This window comes from Motacilla alba, chromosome Z (genome assembly GCF_015832195.1).
Source record: "Motacilla alba alba isolate MOTALB_02 chromosome Z, Motacilla_alba_V1.0_pri, whole genome shotgun sequence".
Lineage (NCBI taxonomy): Eukaryota > Metazoa > Chordata > Aves > Passeriformes > Motacillidae > Motacilla > Motacilla alba.
In genome coordinates, this window is record NC_052046.1 from 1822256 (window position 1) to 1840844 (window position 18589).

Consider the following 18589-nt stretch of genomic DNA (forward strand, 5'->3'; position numbering starts at 1 on the left):
CTGCACATGGCAGGGGGTTGAACTAGATGGCCTGTGAAGGTCCCTTCCAACCCAAACTGCGCTGTGATTCTGTGATGAAGGCTGGTTCTTCACAGACCTCAAGAGCAGGGCAAGCATTCCACATCCCCAGTTTATTTGGGAATCATCTCTCCCAGCCCAGCAGCTCAGCCCAGCCAGGTGATGGGGCCGTCAGCGTGCTGGAGAGGGGCAGAAACTCCACTGCTGGCTACACGTGGTGAGAGGAACAGCCCCACGAGTGAGCTGATGTGGCACATCAGTGATGTGTTCAGGGAAGGTACTTAGAAATCTGAATGTCATCTGCAGGAGGGCGTGTTCGAGTCATTCTGCAAACCACCCAAAGAAGCTAAAAGGGACCTTGTGGCTGAAGGGGAAGCCACAGGCAAGCCTGGTTGATTTGTAGCTTCTCATCGCACATGTGTTTTGGGAACGGGAGAATGAAGCCTGGGCTGCCCTCAGCAATGCCCATCCTATTTTGGAAACTGCTACAAGAGCACCAGGGCATCTTCTGGTTCAGAGGGTGGATCGTGAGTGTGTTTATTCACAGCCACTCTTCTTGGAGGGTTGATGAAACTGTGATTCAGGTGCAGCCTTTTCTTAGCCCAGGAACTCACATTTACTGCCCCATGAGAATTCTTCTGTGCCTCAAACAGCGGTTTGAATTGTTTTAGGTGGAATCATAGTATTGCAGAATCATTTAGGTTGGAAAAGTTCTCCAAGACCATCAAGTCCAACCGTGCCCCAAGCTCTGCCAAGGCCACCACTAACCCCTGTCCCCAGGTGCCAGGTGCACATGGGCTTTAAATCCCTCCAGGGATGAAGACTCCACCACTGCCCTGGGCAGCCTGTGCCGTGGCTGGACAGCCCCTTCTTTGAAGGAATCTCTCCTCATATCCTGCCCTGGCTCACTTGGAAGCCATTCCCTCTTGTCCCGTTGCTTGTGAGAAGACACCAACCCCACCTGCCCACAACAGGGTGTTGCATTGCAAGCCGAGCTCCCCTTGCTCTGGGGAGCAGCTGCAGTGAAGGACATGTGGAGAGAAGGAGGTTTTAGGTGGAAGTTAGAGCTGAAACCCAGCACTTCTCAAGGGAAATGTGCCAGCCCCTCCCCTGGTGCCAGGGGAGGTTGTGTGTTGACCCAAGCAGAGCTTATGAGCTCTGCCATGAAGCCAGGATCCATTGCAGGGTTTTTGCAGCCTCCCCTGTGAATTTTGCCCTAAACAAAGATGATGGTACTGGCCCAATGTGGGCGTGTTGACAGTGGCCTGCATTGAGCTCTTTGCGCATTGCTGATCGCTTTTGGCTGTTGAGTGGCAAACGAGCCATTAGTCCAGGACAGTGGTGGAGTTGTGAGTTAATGAACTGAACAGGGCCCTGGCTAAGGAAGGGTGACAGCAGCTGGATGCTCTTGAAAGCACGTGGACTCACTGGCTGCAGGGAAGTTCTCGGGGCTGCTCGTGGTCCTCGGGGTGGTCTGCAGCCACTCCGTGCTGCACCACTCACATGTGCTCCATGAATGTCCTCAAACTGCCTAAATGTCCTCAGGCCAGTGTTGTAGACACATAAGGAGGAGAATTCGGGGCCATCACAAAGGTTACCCTTCATGGTTTTGCTCTGTTCCTTGAGTGTATGTGCAGTAATTTACCAGTGCCATAGATTGGGTAGGGTGATCAGAGCCTGTTGGTTTCTCCATCCTGACATCCAGGTGTCAGCCTGGCTTGGAAAATGTTGACACTTCCCCATGAAAATAATGAGAATCTCATAAAGGCTGAATGAAGATCGTTGGCTCTTTATAAAAGCTGAGAGAGGAATCTCATTTGCTTCCTTCTATCACGAGTAATGGAAATAGTGTGGACTCCACACTAGTAAACCCATTCGAGGGCTGTCTGGAAAAGGAAAAGGGATGTTTGGGTGATTGATTCAGTCAGGATCCTCTTGGGGAATGGGGGAGAAAAAGGCAGTGTCTCCATCTCCAGCTGCCCCATGATAACAAATGCCTCCTTGCCCTGCAAATGTCTCCTTGCCCATCAAAGACTGGATGTGGCACTTGGTGCCATGGTTTAGTTGAGGTGTTGGGAATGGGTTGGACTCGATGACCTTGAAGGTCTCTTCCAACCTTTTGTGATTCTGTGATTCTGTAATAGGGACACTGCACACAATGAGTGGCCGTTCCTTGCTTTGCACACCACTAAGTCTTGGCAGAGAGATCCTGCTTCATTTGCAGCTTCCATGAGTAGGAGGGAACCTCTTGACCCTGGCCAGGGCTCAGGTATAAACCCAGGTTCAAGGACAGATGTGAGCTGATGGTGCCATTTTAGGGGAAATACCCCAGATTATGGCTTCTTTGGCATGCAAACAGTGCATTTCCATCTGACTGCTGAGCCACAGGAGCATTTGCCAGCTGAGCACAACTGCATCATATGTTCCCGGTGTTGTAAGAGCCACAATTGTCTCCTCCCTGTCCTCACCCAGTAGAGGGCCTGGGCCAGCCTCCCAGATTGTCCTAGGGGACCCTGTTGATATGGTGGCTACCTGCTGGTGGGGGTCTCACACCTTGAGGTTGTTCTGAAGTGGAGGAAAGCACCCCAAAACATCCTTCTGCCAATCTCCTTCATCAGCCCGGAGTCCAGCTAAGCTGCTGGGCCTCCCACAGGGAGGTGTCAGCTTCTGGAAATGCAAGTCCCCTGTGTCCATCATTTGGAAGTTTGGGTGGTGGCCAGGAGATTCTCTAGAGCTCCATTTCTCCAAAAGGTTTTCCTAAGCTGAGAGGGGCAGGGAACTTTTATGGGCAGAGTTGGGAGGATGCTGGTCATACACCTTCCAAATCTGCACCCCAGCAGTTGTGGAATGTGGATTTGTTGTGGATTTGCACTGCAGGTACTACAGAGCTGCCACTGCTGACTGAACTGTGGATGTTGGAATAAGCTGATAATCCTGAGGGGCCAAAGTGTAATGTTGATCTGGGGGAGGGATGGGTGAAGCAGCCCAGAGCTGCCCCAGTGTGATCCATTACTGGGGTGTTCATCTCCCAGCTGTCACTGGGGATGTGATACAGGGGGAGGATGGAGGATGGGGTGTTGCTAGGTGATTTTGTGGTGCAGGGAAGGGTGATGAGCAGAGGAGCTGACCCTGGGAACACGTGAGATGGGAGAGCAGGAGCAGGCCTGACTCTGTTTCTCATTGTCCTGGCAGAGGCTTCTCCAGAGCTGGCTCTTCTTAACCGCGTAATCAGTCCTGGATCTGATGAGAGGTTTTGTTTTGTGTTTTTTCTCTCTGTTTTTCTCTAGGAAATGGTCAGAGGAGTGAAAGGAGCATCACCATTTTGAAACAAAACCAAGGGTACTGGTGAGTACACACCGGGGTGAGCTTTGTGGGGAGAGCTGGCAAGCAGGATGCAGACTGGGGAGAAAGGTGTGGTTGTTCTGATACCTTTCTGGGGTCTTGGGGTTCTTATCTGCCCTTCAGTTATTGAGATTTCCTGTGGGAGAGGAGGTAGTTTGCTGTGTTAATGGATCAGCACAAATCATCTTTACCACCACCACCACGATTCTCTGCTGTCGTCAACAACCAAACCTCTAATTGCTCTTCCTGTAAATCCGTGGAAGATGCTCTCATCAATATGTGTGTTCTCAGTGCTGAGTGCTGGAAGGAGCAGGCAGCAGAAACGCTGGCAGCTGCACAGGAGTGCACCAAGCAACAATATTTGTTAATGCTTGGAGTGCTTTTGGCTGTTGTTGTGCTTGGCCCCATCCAGACCCAGTCACGGGGCTGCGATCTGGGTGGCATTTCAAGGTCCTCTCCAGACCTGTTTTCTGCAGCTGTCACACAGGAGGCTGGGACTTGGATGTTTGCCTAGAGGTCTTGAACAGGAAGAAAGGAGAATCCTTTTTTATCATCTGAGCTAGTTCAGATATGCCAGAGCCAGACCCTGAGCTGATGTTTTTGAACTGAGATATTTTGCATTGTGTCAGGTGGGAGGCTGGGGTTTTTTTTCCACCATCTTCTCATGAGAACTACCTGGTTTACACTGGCCAAACCCTCAGCAGGGCCATGCTGTGAGCCCCCCTCAGGGATGGGAGCAAATTCCCGCGTCTTTCCTCTGTGCATGTGTGATGGATGCTGAGGACCATCTTGGTACTGGGCTATCATGGAATTGTAGAACCATGGTTTGGGTTGGAAGGGGCTTTTAAAGCTCATTGCATTCCAACCCCCTGCCATGGGCAGGGACACCTTCCACTAGCCCAGCTTGCTCCAAGCCCCATCCAGCCTGGTCTTGGGCACTTCCAGGGATCCAGGGGCAGCCACAGCTGCTCTGGGCAACCTGTGCCAGGGGCTCACCATCCTCATAATAAAAAATTCTTTCTTACACCTACACTTGCACCTCTGCTGTAGCCTGGACTACAGGAGCAGTGCTAGTGGAGGTTGGATCATGGGGAAATGCAGATTTTTAAGACACACCTCAGCTGCTGTGGTACAGTTTGAGTGTAGATGAAGGGAGAGAACTTACATCATGTGGTTTCAGGAAGCAATCTTCAGACATTTAGAAATGTAGAGGCCCTTTATAATTAGTGGATATGTTTTTATCCCATGTTACATCTGATCTAGTTTGGGCAGCACGTGAGGATGAGCAGAAGCCTGTCCCTCCTCTCTGGCTGCAAGAGCAGCCCAGGTAAGGGGATGGTGTGTCTGCAGGGTCACCTCCTGACAGGCAAGCCAGGGAGGGTGCTGAGATCCTGTTTTCCCCCAGCACCCCTGCCAGCAGAAGAGCTTGAGAAGGGGTGCTTTGTTCACAGAAATCATCCGACTCCAAAACGGGCTCTAATCAGTGCCTGGAGCACAGACTCCTTTCTGTCTCCCACTCCTCCTACAGCTTCCCTACTGCCTCTCTGCAATCAGCTGGAAGAAAAACCCAGACTGTTCCTGAGAACAGCAACCCCTTCTCCTGTAGACAGGGCAACCAGCAGGGCTACTGCAGAGCTGAGTGCTGTCAGCCTGGGATGGTGAACGTGCTTCCCATGCAGTTCTCTTGCACCCCTCTGCTCCCAAATTCCAGCTGCTTCCCCTCCATGCTCCCCAGTCTCCTGGTGGAGATGGTGATGGCTGGAAGGGCCAGTGTGTATCTGAAGCACTGGGTATTTCATCATGCTGGCTTTCCAGACTTACACCAGTGGGGGTTTGGCCCCTTGAGCTCCAACAATCCTGAAGTGATCCAGCTTATTAAGCATCCGTTTGTGCTGTCTTTAGCATTAAATAATTGGTTCCTCAGCATATTTGAGTTGGAAGGTATTTGATAATCCTCTGAACTATCCATCAGGCTCCATTATCATCTCTGCACTCCTGTGCCAGCTGCCTTGTGTCAACTCTGCCGGGGGTTTACAAATAGATTTTGTTTCTCCTGCAGTTTTGCTTCTTTTCTTCAGTCTCCCTCTCTCAAAGGAGCTGTTTCAGGCTCCTTAAAAATTTGTGCAGACACCCCTGTCAGCATCTTTCTGCTGACTGCTGAGTGATGGGTCCCATCCTTGTGCTGCCTTCTGCTCCTGACAGGGTCCCCAAGCAAAAACTCTTCATTTACCTCAAAAGGAATAGAATTGTTGTCTCGACTGAAAGGATTTCCACCTACAAACCAATAAATATTCACATTGTTTGAGTTTTCTTACTGGCTCAGAGGATTTGTAGCATGCACAGTGATGACTTGTCAGCTGCCCTCTGGCAGACCAGCACTGAACATACATGTGGGGCACAGACCATGTGTGTCCTGATGGTATTTTAGTAAGGATGCTTCAGAGGGCTCCTAAAAAGCCTCCTAGCCAGGTGGGTAATGTGAGAGCTGAGAGTACAATAATTCGAATAGAATAGAATAGAATAGAATAGAATAGAATAGAGTAGAATAGTATAGTTTGGGTCAGAAGAGACCTTTAAAAGACATCTTGTCCAAGCCCCCTGCAATAAGCAGGGACATCTTCAACTACACCAGGTAGCTCAAAGCCCTGTCCAGTCTTTATCATATTATTTTTGTTACCTGTTGCTGCTACTGCCATGCCAGCTGCGAGAGGGATGCTCAGCATCCTTCAAAAATGTGGTTTGTGCTCTCCAGGTCTCCTCCTGGAGGAGGTGGATGAGTTGGGAGATTATATCCTTGTGGATCTGACTTGCTTTTAGAGGTAATTCTAAAATCACACACACCAGGGCCAGGGCCTGCAGATGCATATATATTTCCATTTTGCAGGAGGCGCTGCTGGGTGTTTTGCCAGTATCAGGAAAGACATAGCTGGGTTTTACTCATGCAAGAGGAACTTGTTCCTTTTTATATAGCTTAAGGAATGTTTTTCCCAGTGAAATGTTGAGGTTATCGAGGCTGCTCTCAGGCTGACAGGGTGGGATTGAAGGTCATACCAGGGTGTAGCACTGGGGCAGGCAAGAGGAGTCCGAAAAACAAGGCCTGTCTCTTCTACAAACATCTTCCCACGTAGTCTGAACTCTTGTTTTCTGACTTGTTCCAGAGGCATCTTTTGCTCCTAGGGCATAAAACATGCAAGGCAAATTCCAGCATCGTCAGCCCATTTAGGAACTCTACAGCTCATACATTGAATTTTACCCCTGCATTTCCAGATTGCCTTTTAAAAATTTTTTCTTAGTTCTGTCAAGAGGAGATTGATAAGAGGAGATTAATATCCTAAAATAGCCATCTGATACTTCTGTAAAAACGTGTCGGTGTGACTGTCTAAAGGACAAAAACATGCTATTTTGTACCAAAACACGTTTGCTTTTGCAATAGTAAGTTTTACTTTGCATCCCTGCCCTGTGTGCAGTGTATTGTTGGACAGGAGCCATCTCTTAAGTGAGCTTGCAGCGTGAAGAAGGAAAAACAGGGTGAAAAAAACCTATAAACAGGGTAAATTATTGTGGAACAAGAGGTATTAATTCTGGTTAACGCATGGAGGAGACTGAGGCTGGATGGTGTAAAGTGACCCAGCAAAGTCCACGTGCCTTCAGCAGGGGCAGAGCCCTGCTTTTCTAAGACATTTGCAGTGTTTTAAAGCCTGCAAATTCTGCCTGTCCAGAAGACGTGGCAGCGCCCCGGTGTCACTGTAAGACAAAAACCTCCCTGATTCCTGCGCCTGTGCCCTAATGTCATTACTTTCCTTCTCTTGCAGATCCGCATAATGACATTCATGGTCACACACGCACACAAAAATACTTTATATAAAGAAAATGAATCTGGCTTCAGCCGGCTCTCGCCTTCTGCTGCGCTTACCTCCAGACCCCGGCTCGCCCAGGGTGAAATGAAAAGGGGAGTTAATGTGGCGGGGTCATTTCTCACTGCTGAATTGGTCAGCCGTCTACGGAGCCAATTTCTGCAGCTTTTCAGTGGCGTGGCAGACCCCTGGGTAATATTTGCCTGAATAGAGCCCTAAGTGTTTAAGCTGCATTGCTAGGAATGGCTGTTTTATCCTATGCATCTGAGGTTTCAACTCATCAGACATGAAGCAGGTCAAGACTCTCATGCCATTGTGTGCATTATAGCGAACAGAACAGAATATGCTTGATAAAAGGGAGGACTTAAAAGAAATGCTTCTTTAGACCTGAAACTTTCAAGTCCCACAATGCATCAAAGACCCCTCGTATAGACTTTGAAAGGGGTGAAAGGCATTACCTAATATTTGGAGGAAATGAATAATAAAGCATCCCAAGTGCCTGGAAACTAATTTAGGAGTGCACGCTGCACTGTATTGCCTCTGCTGGATTTGCTCCCCAGAAGAGTTGCTAACAAAGGGTTTAAAAAATAAAATAAAATGACGTTTGGCGACCAACTTTTCTGCCTTGAAATGCCCCCTTTTTTGTAATGTTTCCTGGTAAGACTTACTTATGAAAAGATGAAATACAGCCTGTGCTGCAAACACCAGGTCTCAAATGAATCTCGGGAGCCTGCAAGGTTTCCCACCATTCTCTTCCCCACCGCAGCCTTTTGTTCCTTCATGTTGAAAGCACTGCTTGCAGGATGCTTGCAGGATGCCCAGGCACTACCTGCTCCTGGAGTTTAGTCATATCTCAGGAAAAAGAGGAAAAAAAATCAACCTATTTCTGTGGCCTTTGCTTTTGTTCCAGCGAAACCACTTTTGTGTAAAGCCGGGGCTGCTCTCTTGGTTACCTGTGGCTCCTTGCAGCTGGAACTGGGAGCTGGGTACCCTGCTGGGGGTACCAGTTGTGTTTCTGGCATCCCCACGGATGCTGGAGGTGCTGCTTGGAGCCTGAGATATTTATTGTAGAGCCACAAAATGGTTTAGGTCGGAAAGGACCTTATAGCTCATCTCATTCCAAACCCTCTGCTATGGGCAGGGACATCTTCCACCAGAGCAGGTTGCTCCAAGTTCCCATCCAGCCTGCCCCTTCCAGGTGTTCCCTTCCATCGCTGCTTCTGAGATGCACTGACTCCTGACACAGTGGTCTCCAAGGCTCCCATGGGATTTGGGAGCTGCAGAGCTTGTGTGGGCTCAAGCTCTGCCTTGTGTTGTGGGATGGGAGTGGCTGGTGGGACATCCACCCCCTTGGGGTTGGTGGGACAGGCCTGATGGCCCTGGGGGTCAGCAGAGGGGAGGTTGTGTTTGCATGGACAACCTGCTTCAGAGCAGAGAACCAAACCTTGTGGCATACAAACTTTCCTCAAATCTCATGAAGTGCTGGGAGATGAGGACAGCTGGGCAAGGATGTGTTTGGGCCTGAGGGGCTCTGCTGTCCTGCTTGCCCTGCCCTTGCCCATCCCCTCTGCCCGTGCTTGTCTCATATTGAGCTCTGCTTTCACCCTCTGTGGAGATCAGTTAAATTTGAGTGCTTTCTTACCTGCTTCTCCCCCAGGCCATGGTTAATTGAGGGCAGGAGGGCAGGCAGGAGTGCTCAGACAATATTTACAAGAGGAAGGGGATATTAATGGGCCAGCAGGGCTGGACCAGTGGGGTATGGAGATGATGGGCAGTGGTTGTGAGGCAGTGAGTTTCCCACTTTTTTTTTCCCTCCCAGTTACCAGAGGTGATTAAAACCTCAGCTTTGTGTCCAAAAGAGTTAAATCTGGACTTCTGCCCCCATAAAATTTCTGGTGCTGGGGCTGCTGCTTCAGTGACACCTTCTGTAATGGGAAAAAAAATGGGGTATTGGGGTGGGGGAGGATGCCTGTGAGTTACCAGTCATTGCAAGACTAGGGGAAGGAGAACTTCTAGCAAAATAGTGGGTTTGTTTTAATCAGAGCTAAACCCAGCAGCCTTGTTAGGCTGGGGCCAGTTATTTTAGTTACCAGCTACCGGAGAGGCAGTGGATGTCCCATCTATGGCCATGTTGGAGCAGTCTGTTTTAGTGGAAAGTGACTCTTCCCAGGGGCAGGGGGCTGGACTAGATGGCCTTTAATAGTTCCTTTTCAGCCCTAAACATTGCATGGTTCTGTGGATCTGTTTAGTGTGTCTCCATAGCATCCTTCCTGACCAGGCTGTGTGCGGCTGCTGGTTCAAGGCACAGGTGGTCTCACGCAGAAAGCCCAGTGGGTGGCACAGGAAGTGGTGTACAGGGTGACACACAAGTCCCAAGCCTTTCCACCACCTTTTTTCCTTAACACTGGAGAGCCAGGTGATGAAAGCTTGACCCATCTTTGACGAAACAACAATCAGAAACCAGGATAGTTTGTCACGGAGAGGAAACCTGGCGGTGCTGCGAGGGGAGTTTCATGCCCTGTCTTAACGATACATCAGTGTCCAGGGACTTTTTAGTCTTGTGCTCGGGTTTTATGATCCATATTACTTCTCTTTTAATTTTTATTGCTTGGCTTTAGTTTTTGATACAGTGCTGGAAGCACCTTGGTGGGCAGGGATGGCTCCCTTAGCACTGGCTGTCACCTTGTGGCTTGACCCACATTTCAGGGAGGAGCAGAGGGGCTGGACGTGGGCTTGACAGCCCTTTATGGGGTGACACCCCTGCCTGTGACAGCCTCTTCCTGCCAGCACTGTGAGCCGAGAGGTTGGCCTTGCTGATCACCCCCCTGGGCTCTGCTCCTTTCTCCTGGGCTTCAAGCAGAGCATAGCAGGACATGATTTTTTCCCCTGCAGAACATCTTGCTCAGGGGGTCTGTGACCCATGATTGTGGTCCTAGGACATTGCTGAGCCAGGAAAACCAGGTAAGGCATTGGTGCTGGCTGGGCCTGGTGTCTTCCTCCCAGCAGATCAGGTGAGGTTTGCTTCTCTTCCATATGGGCCATCCTTGCTGTAGTTTTGCTTCTGGTTTGCTACCCCCTGCAGAGAGAAATAAAATCTTGTCTTAAGATCATTCTGATAGATAAATGTGGAAATAAATGTGTATAAATGTGGAAAACGGTGAGGTTCATCTGGGAAACTTTTAACACTTCAGGAGCACAGGGGATCAGCCATGCTCTCCTGAGCTGGACCCTCAAACACAATCCTGCCTGGTCTGCTGGTTGCTGTTGTCTCAGAATAGCTCTGGATAAGATGTGCTGTCAGGGGAAGCAAGGGGAAGGGATTTATTTAGCCTGACTGAGAAGCTGGCATTGCCCAAGCTTTATGGTAATGGGGTGACTTATGTTAAGGAGATATTTGGGCTGCACTGGTTGGCACCTCAATGTGAAGGGACACCTGCCCTGGATGGCCCCTGGGGTTCCCTCCGTGCCAGCTGATAACCCATGCCATTTAGGAGAGGTTTCACTCCTTGCTGCTTGGCATTTCTGCTCGCTGCTCCAGGACAGATCCAAACCCCACTGGCGTCAGGGAAGATTTTCTCTGACTTCAGCTGGCTCCGTCCTCCCAGAGAGAAGACGTGACACGACTTGTGCATCGTGGTTTATTCCTGGTGACAAGTGCACCTTCCCCAGTGACCTTTCACACCACTGAAAGCAGGGGATGGGATGCTGGTCCCCTCCCAGGCAGCCCAAGAGCAGGGCTGTCAGAGCCAGGGAGCTTGCATGCTGTTGAGAGAAGCCCTCCCCTCAGTACCCAAGGGACCCGAGTGCTGGTTCAAAAGGTTGCCAAGCACTGTCAGCTCCTGTTTGGGACTGCTGTGCTGAAGGGAGATCCTGCCAAGGAGGTCACAGGCTGAATTTGAAGTGATTGTGGTTTGAAATGATCTTTCAGGTTTGTCAGCCCTGTCAGAATTCAGCTCGTGTAAGAGTGGCCAGAGGTTTGGGGTGCATGGGGCTGGGAATTGCCCCAAGGAAGGGTGTCCTTGCGGGTGGCACAGCTGGGCCCTGGGCCTTCCCCAGCAAGGCAGTGCCCCAGTTCATCTGCAGCAGGTGATAAAATGCAGGTGGCCACAGGAAAGGAAGGAGTGATGACATCAACCAGCAGCATTGAGTCTGCCATGGTGCTGAAGTCCTTCTGACAGCAGCAGTGTGGTCAGGATCCATCCATCCATCCATCCATCCATCCATCCATCCATCCATCCATCCATCCATCCATCCATCCACTCACATAGTTTCCAGACTATGGGTATCCTTCCCCATGCATGTGGCCACGTCCCTTTCCCTCTTCCCCCAGTCAGATCTGACATTTGCTCATGCCCACAGTGGAGACTCCAGTGATTTATGCAGCTCAGGGTGAAGCTTGCTGTGCTTGTCTTCCACCACTATTTCATTTAAAATCCAGCCTGCTCATGGATGCTCTTGCTCCAGGTTTCTTCACTGAAACACTTTGTAAATAAAGTTAGAATACCAAAGCAGTAGAGCCTGGCAAAAAGTAAGGGCGAATGTGGCTTGGCATGGAAAAATATCCTCAACCAAGAAAAAGCCTAATTTATTCTGGGGAAGCAGAGAGAATCCAGCAACCTCACTTTTGTTGTGCAGTTCACATGTATTGCTGTATTCACACCTGAAATCTTTTTCTGAAAGTTTGGCATCATTTCTTCCCCTTTTGCTCAGAGAACTGCTAGATTTGAAGTGGCTTCATCCTTTCTGGCTCTGTAAGAGCTGATTCCCATAGAACCCACAGCTACCACAGAGGAAAGGACTCGCTGGGCCGGGAGCTGCAGCCTGCATTTCATCACCTACCAGGAGTCCCATCTGTCAGTGGGAGCTGCACAGTTCTCCCCTGCTTACAAAATTATTTATTTTGTCCCATCATTAAGGATATTCATGCAGCAGAAATGGGAATGATCTCTGCTTTGTGAGTTTTAGAAGCCCATTTTGTATTTGTCTTGGTGGTTGAGGAGCAGTAAAGAGCTCTGTGATCTCGCCTGTTAGGATAAGTGAGTTTTGGAAGAGGTTTTCTGTCTGATACTCTGTCTAAAAGCGTGGGGAAATGCCATTCTAAAGGCTGTTAAAACACAATTGCTCACTGATTTACACCGTCAAGGAGTGCCTCTTTACTGGGAGATGTACACTGAATAAAAGCAGTTCAAGTGGTGCTTTTAATAAATAGATAATGGAACAGCATTTTATCTTCTGCTTTAATCCGTTATGTTAGCATAGGGTAGTGTATCCCTCTGATAGATTTTGAGATAGCAGAAACTGTGAGTCAAACCACTTTCCTTCTGAGTCTTTGAAGAGAAATTGCACATTGGTGAAAGGTACTGGGCTCTCACTGGACTGGGATCTTACTCCCCTGGATGGGTTCAGTTGGGTCCCAGTGGTTTGGGGTTCAGGGCACTGATCTTAGAATCATGAATATCATAGAATATCTTGTGTGTCCAGGGAAGTGAGCTGGGGAAGGGTCTGGAGCATCAGGAGCAGCTGAGGGAGCTGGGAAGGGGCTCAGCCTGGAGCAAAGGAGGCTCAGGGGGAACCTTGTGGCTCTGCACAGCTCCTGACAGGAGAGGACAGCCGAGGGGTGTTTAGATTGCATCAGGGAAAATTCCTTCATGGAAGGGGTTGTCCAGCTCTGGCACAGCTGCCCAGGGCAGTGGTGGAGGGGTTTAAAAGCTGTGTGGCTGTGGCACTTGGGGACACGGGTCAGTGGTGGCCTTGGCAGTGCTGGGGGAATGGTTGGACTCTATGGTCTTAAAGGGCTTTTCCAATATAAACAATTCTGTGATTGCAAATTGGAAGGAACCCATAAGGACCATTGAGTCCAACTTCCCTACTACTTGCAGGACTGTCTAAACATAAGAGCATCATCCAAATGCTCCTTGAACTCTGTCAGGCTTGGGGCCATAACCTGGGGAGCCTGTTCTGGTGCCTGACCACCCCATGGGTGAAGAGCCTGTTCCTGATTTCCAGCCTGAAACTTCCTGATGTAGCTTCATTCCATGATGCCTTGGCTTTGGCCGTGGGGCTGTTGCCTTGCTGGGTGGCAGTACCCATGCTTCACATCCCAAATGCCATGTGGAGTCCCCTGTAGCCCCCAGCTCCCATAGTTTTGAGTGGGAAGGGTGTGGAGCCACAGGGGAGGAGGTTCCTCTGTGGAAAGCTCCTCTCTAAGCCCTTGGACTTCTCTAGAGGCACCAGGTTGCTGGGGCTGAGTGCCTTGAAGCTAAATGAGCTGTTGGCTGCTTGGTTAGGAAAGAAACAGGACACTTTGGGAGGCAGGAAAAAGGTCATTTATCCTGCTGCTGCTCATCCTTGTTAATTCATTGTTTCCGTTGAAAACCCTGCTCTTAGCTCCTTCATGAATGAAACCAGTGTTTGTGCCTCCAAAAACAACTTGGCTTGGTGAAAAATAAGACCTCCTTTCACCTCCTCTCTGCTCTGCCGTGTTTTTTCCCCCTTGTTTTCTTCCACTCACATCCATCCTGCCTGGGTGGCAGTCCCAGTTTGTCCCTGTGGAGCAGGTCTGGAGCCCAGGGCTGGATTTAGAGAATGGTTTGGGTTGGAAGAGACCTTAAAGATCATCTCATTCCACCCCCTGCCAGGGGCAGAGACACATTCCACTGTCTCAGGCTGCTCCAAGCCCCGTCCAACCTGGCCTTGGACACTGCCAGGGATCCAGGGGCAGCCACAGCTGCTCTGGGAAACTTGTGCTGGTGTTCTGCCACCCTCAGCATAAAGGATTTCATCCCAGAGGCTGCTCCCGTGTGTGGGAGAGGTTTGCTGTGACCCTGCAGGGGTGCTCCCGAGCCAAAGGGGATGGGAAAGCTTGAAGGAAAGGTCTGGAGAAGGGGAAGTGACTCAGCTGCATGGCAGGAGGGACTGTCAAGGAGGAAGGGTGGGTAGGGAGATTGAGATATAGAATGGGGAGGCTTAGTGTGGGGCTCAGACGGGCTGGAGGGTGACCTGGGATGGGGCTGAGACATGGCTCAGCTGTGACAGCTGTGGTGAGCAAAGCCTTTTGCAGCGACTGCCTGGGTGTGGAAGGGCAGATGGAGCAGAGGAAAGGTCTGTGCAGTGGTAGCTGGTCTCCTAATGCCCTTCAGCAGCTGGAGTGGAGCAGAGCTGGCACCACATCAGCAGTGAGCTCTCTGAGGACCATCTGTGAGCCAAGGGCAATGAGAACAATTACCAGCCAGAGGAAAAAATCACCAAGAGAGAGGCAGGAAAAAGCTGTGGGGGAGGCTCAGAGCCAAGCAGAGGCAGAGAAAAGGGGATCTCTAAGCTAATGAGTGGCCACAGAAAGTACACTGTCTGGTCTCCCTATCTCATAGCACAGGGTCTGTTTAAGGAAACAGATGTGTCCATGAGAAAATGCTTTCCCCTTGGGCTGAGCCTGTGAAAATGGCTGGCAGAGGATGCCTCCAAAGCTGGGAATTTAACACTCAGATAAGGCTTGGATGTTGTTTGGGAATGGTAACGAAAACAAAAGCTATAAATGAAGCCTGGAAGTGTGATTACTCTTTCTTCAGGGGTTTAAAACAATCTTGAACTTGTTGGAGTTGTGAGGGCACCTTCTTGGAAGCAGAGCTGGGGTTTGCTAGGGTAGTTTGCAGGTGTATCAGCTGTGGGTGCTGGGCTGTTTAGGGCAATTGGTAAAGCCTGGATGAGACCTAAAGCCATAATGCCAAGCTGCTTGGACACAGGGAGTTGGAGGGGTCAGCCTGGAGAAGGCTCCAGAGGGACATTCTACCCCCTTCCAAGGCCTAAAGGGCCTCCAGGAGAGCAGGAGAGGGACTTGGGACAAGGGATGGAGGAACAGGACACAGGGAATGGCTTCCCACTGCCATAGGGCAGGGTTAGTGTTGAAACTGGGAATAAATCCATCCCTGTGAGGGTGGTGGGGCCCTGGCACAGGTTTCTCAGAGCAGCTGTGCTGCCCGTGGATCCCTGGCAGTGTCCAAGGCCAGGTTGGATGGAGTTTGGAGCAGCCTGGGACAGTGGAAGGTGTCCCTGCCCATGTCAGGGGGTGGAACTGGATGATCTTTAAGGTCCCTTCCAACCCAAACCATTCTGGGGCTCTGAGATTGCTGGCCTTGTCCACAGAGCTTTTCTTTGAGGAATCCTGCCAGCAGGGAGAGCAGCTTTGAAGCTTTTCCCAGGGCAGGGAAGAAACCAAGAAAAGAGTAGATATTTCCTAAGAGTAATCTGGCTGGTCCATCTGGTGCTCCCAAAAAGGCCGGTGAGATGGCACAGCACGGGGGAAGGCTGTGAAAGATTGGAGGCATTAAAGTAGAAGGTGATTAGAACCCAAGCAGAATAGCAGCAGGGATGGTCCCCAGGGAGGGAGAAAGCCTGGCAGGGTTCCATCAGGGAGGGTTAGCAAAGGGAGGCAGGAAATTAAAGCAGGGCAGTAATGAAGGTCAAGCTGCTATCTGCAAGGCTTTGGGAAGTAGGAGTTTCACTGACTCTGAGCTGCAGAGCCTGCTACTCCAGGGAAGGGGGATGGGAGGGACACATTAATTTGTTAAATGGGTAGAAATAAATTAGTGAATAAACCTGTAACATTTGTTTCCCCAGTCTGGAGGGGAGAGCTGCGCTGAGCCTGGTTAGGCTGATGTTTTAACCAGGTTTGCTGAGGTTTTGCAGGTTTTTAAGCCAAACCTCCCTTTTGGATAGTCTCGACTATAAAATCTTCTCCATCCTGTCTCCCAGTGAAACTGTGTGGACTGGAGATGCTGCTTTTCTGACCTCTGTCTTAAGTGTTTGGTGACTCTTTTCTCCCACAGCCCTGGAGTGCTGGGGAGGGAACATGAAAGGGGGGTGGACCAGTTGGGTCACCTTGTCACCCCAACCTTAACCTGGCTCAGGCTGCAAGCTTCTACAGAGCCTGTTACCTTTCCAGGGCTCTTTCCTGGCCTGAAAGGGTCAGGATTCTGCCTCCCCCACACACATCCCACCCAGCTGCAGAGCTAAGTCCTCCCTGTTAGTGAGACTCATTAGGCTCACAGGGGGAGTGGATGTGTGGGGCCCCCACTGTCTCTCATTCTCTCCTACTGAGTGTGCATCTCTCATTCCCTCTTCCTGTCTGTTTCAGCCATCTCTGCTCCATCCTTCAGCCAGGACAGGGCCTGCTCTGGCACTTGGACTGAGGGGGTGTCACTGTCCCCACCATGAGCAGGAGCCCAGGGTGATGGGGTTCAGAGGTGGGCAAGAGAAGATGCTGCCAGAGCTTTTGGTTCTATTTTGCAGAGCGTTGTAGAGGTTTTCACAGCCACCTACTGCACCTGCTAGCTCAAGGAACCTCCAGGAGTAGGTGATGGAAGCATGGCTTGGTGTTTGGATGGGTCAGAAGTTGCATTGAAGTAGCCTGAAGTGCCCTCCCCTCCAGCTGTGCTGTGGCTGATGGGGAGCAGTTCTGGCCCACACAGGTTTGCTACGGGATCACAGTCTCACTGCCCTTCCCCAGGGACCCACCACAGCCAGGCAGGACCACCACCTTGGCCTGGAGCAGCTGGAATTTGGATGCAGATTACCCCCAGCTAACCTGGCCCGGCCACCCCACCACCAGCACGGGGGTGCAAGGTCTGGGCAGCCACCCCTGCCACGACAAGCTGAGCATGACCCAAATGGAGGAGCCTGCAGCTAGACCAAGCTCTGCAAAATAACTTTCTGATGTAGAGCACATCTCTCATGATTGCCCTCCCTGAAGTGACTTCTTCTCATTTACGGTGCCGTGACCTAAAGACCTGTCCCAGCAGGAGGAGAGCAGTGGAAATCATGGGGCTCCCCTGCTTCTCTAAAGATCCTGATTGCCTTTTTGTTTCTTTGCCGACTTTCTCTGTTCCCATTATCTCATGATGGGGCAGTTTTTTAAATGAGTATCTTTGGGAACAGCAAGGCCATGGAGATAAGAGCTGAGACAACTCCTGTGCTCGGAGATTCATTACCTGCTCCTGTGTAAGCCAGGAGGGAAGCGAGTCTGCTTTGCTTTTTGTTAATAAAAATATTGCAGTGGAAATTTAAAAAAATCAAATTAAAGCACAGAAGGACCTGAGAAAGTTTTGGGGCTAAAAACTACTGCTGGAGCAAAAGGGCTTATGAGAATACAAATTATTTAGGAGGACAAACTGGAATGCCATTGTACAAAGTGTCACTGACTGAGTCCAGCCTAGTGTTTGGCTGCACTTGATAAATGAGTCCATTCTAGTCCTCCTCCTCTCTCTTTTTTTTTTTAATGTAGGGGAGAAAGATATGCAATTACAAGTTTAACCTGTTGAAAAAGTCACGTCGTGCTGGAGCAGTCAGACCCAAACCCTTTGGGTCTTATGCATCTCCCTAAATGTGAAATCTTGGGTTTTACCCAGCTGCTAAAATCTGGGTGCCTGGGTAAGCACTGGGGGTCCCTGCTGCTGAATTTTGGAGGGGGGAGGGTGGATGTGGGTTGCTGCAGTGGGGTTCCCAGAGCAACCCCAGCACAGCCCCTGCCCACGCAGCATCACCTGAGCACAGTGCCAACCTGCCCGATGTGCTGGCTGAGTAAGGGTTTTGAGACAAGAAGCCTTTGTCTTCTGTGGTTATTTAATTTTACTTTTTTTCCCCCTTCTCTTCTAAGTAATTTATTCTGGCTGCACCCTCCCTCGGGCTTGAGTGGAGCAGGGGGGTGGTTCTGCCTCGTCAAGCACTGGTTGGGGTGGAGGAAAAACACTCTGTCCCAGGGACCTGAGTTGGTGGCAAGGTGGGAGTGAAGGCAATCCCTCCCTTTTTTGGAGGGATTGGAGCACTTGTGGTTGTGCTCTGCTCCTCAGCCTGGCTGCTTTTGGGTGCAGAGCTGGGGAGGAAGAGAAGGTGGGAGGCAGGCAAGGCAGTGGGGCATTCCCTGGCAGGGCTCTCACCTGCTGAGGGCTTTGTGCCAGGCACAGATACTTAAAGGCATGCTCAGGAGTGGGGCTGTGGTGATCCTGTCTCCCATTTGGAGCACAGAATCACAGGATCCCAGAATGGTTTGGGTTGGAAAGGACCTTAAAGCTCATCTCATTCCAGCACCTTGCACTGGAACATGTTGCTGGAGGCCAAATCAAACCTGACCTTGGGTGTTGCTGGAGATGAGGCAAATACATTCAGGTGAGATAGAAGAGGCCATCAAAATTAGTGACTCTTTGGGGAGGTAAAGTTTCCTGTGAGCTCCTGACAGTTTGGCTAGTGGAAGCTACCACAGGGAAGATGATCCTGTGTCTAAGGTCTTTGATCAGTTCCTGCTGCATCTTCCTAGTGGCATTTACAGATGAGACCCCAGGTTGTTTTGGTTTTTGGGTTTTTTTTTGGACGGGCTTCTGTTTTTT

At 50.4% G+C, this 18589-nt stretch overlaps 1 protein-coding gene across 7 annotated transcripts in view; it reads left to right on the forward strand.

Annotated features, from left to right (window-relative positions):
* ZBTB7C (zinc finger and BTB domain containing 7C) overlaps positions 1-18589 on the forward strand; it is a 145208-nt gene that overhangs the window by 67017 nt on the left and 59602 nt on the right. For all 7 annotated transcript variants that reach the window (XM_038124907.1, XM_038124909.1, XM_038124908.1 and 4 more), the window contains one exon: positions 3306-3363. In XM_038124907.1, the coding sequence (XP_037980835.1) occupies positions 3306-3363 (58 nt within the window). The remainder of the gene's footprint in view (positions 1-3305; positions 3364-18589) is intronic.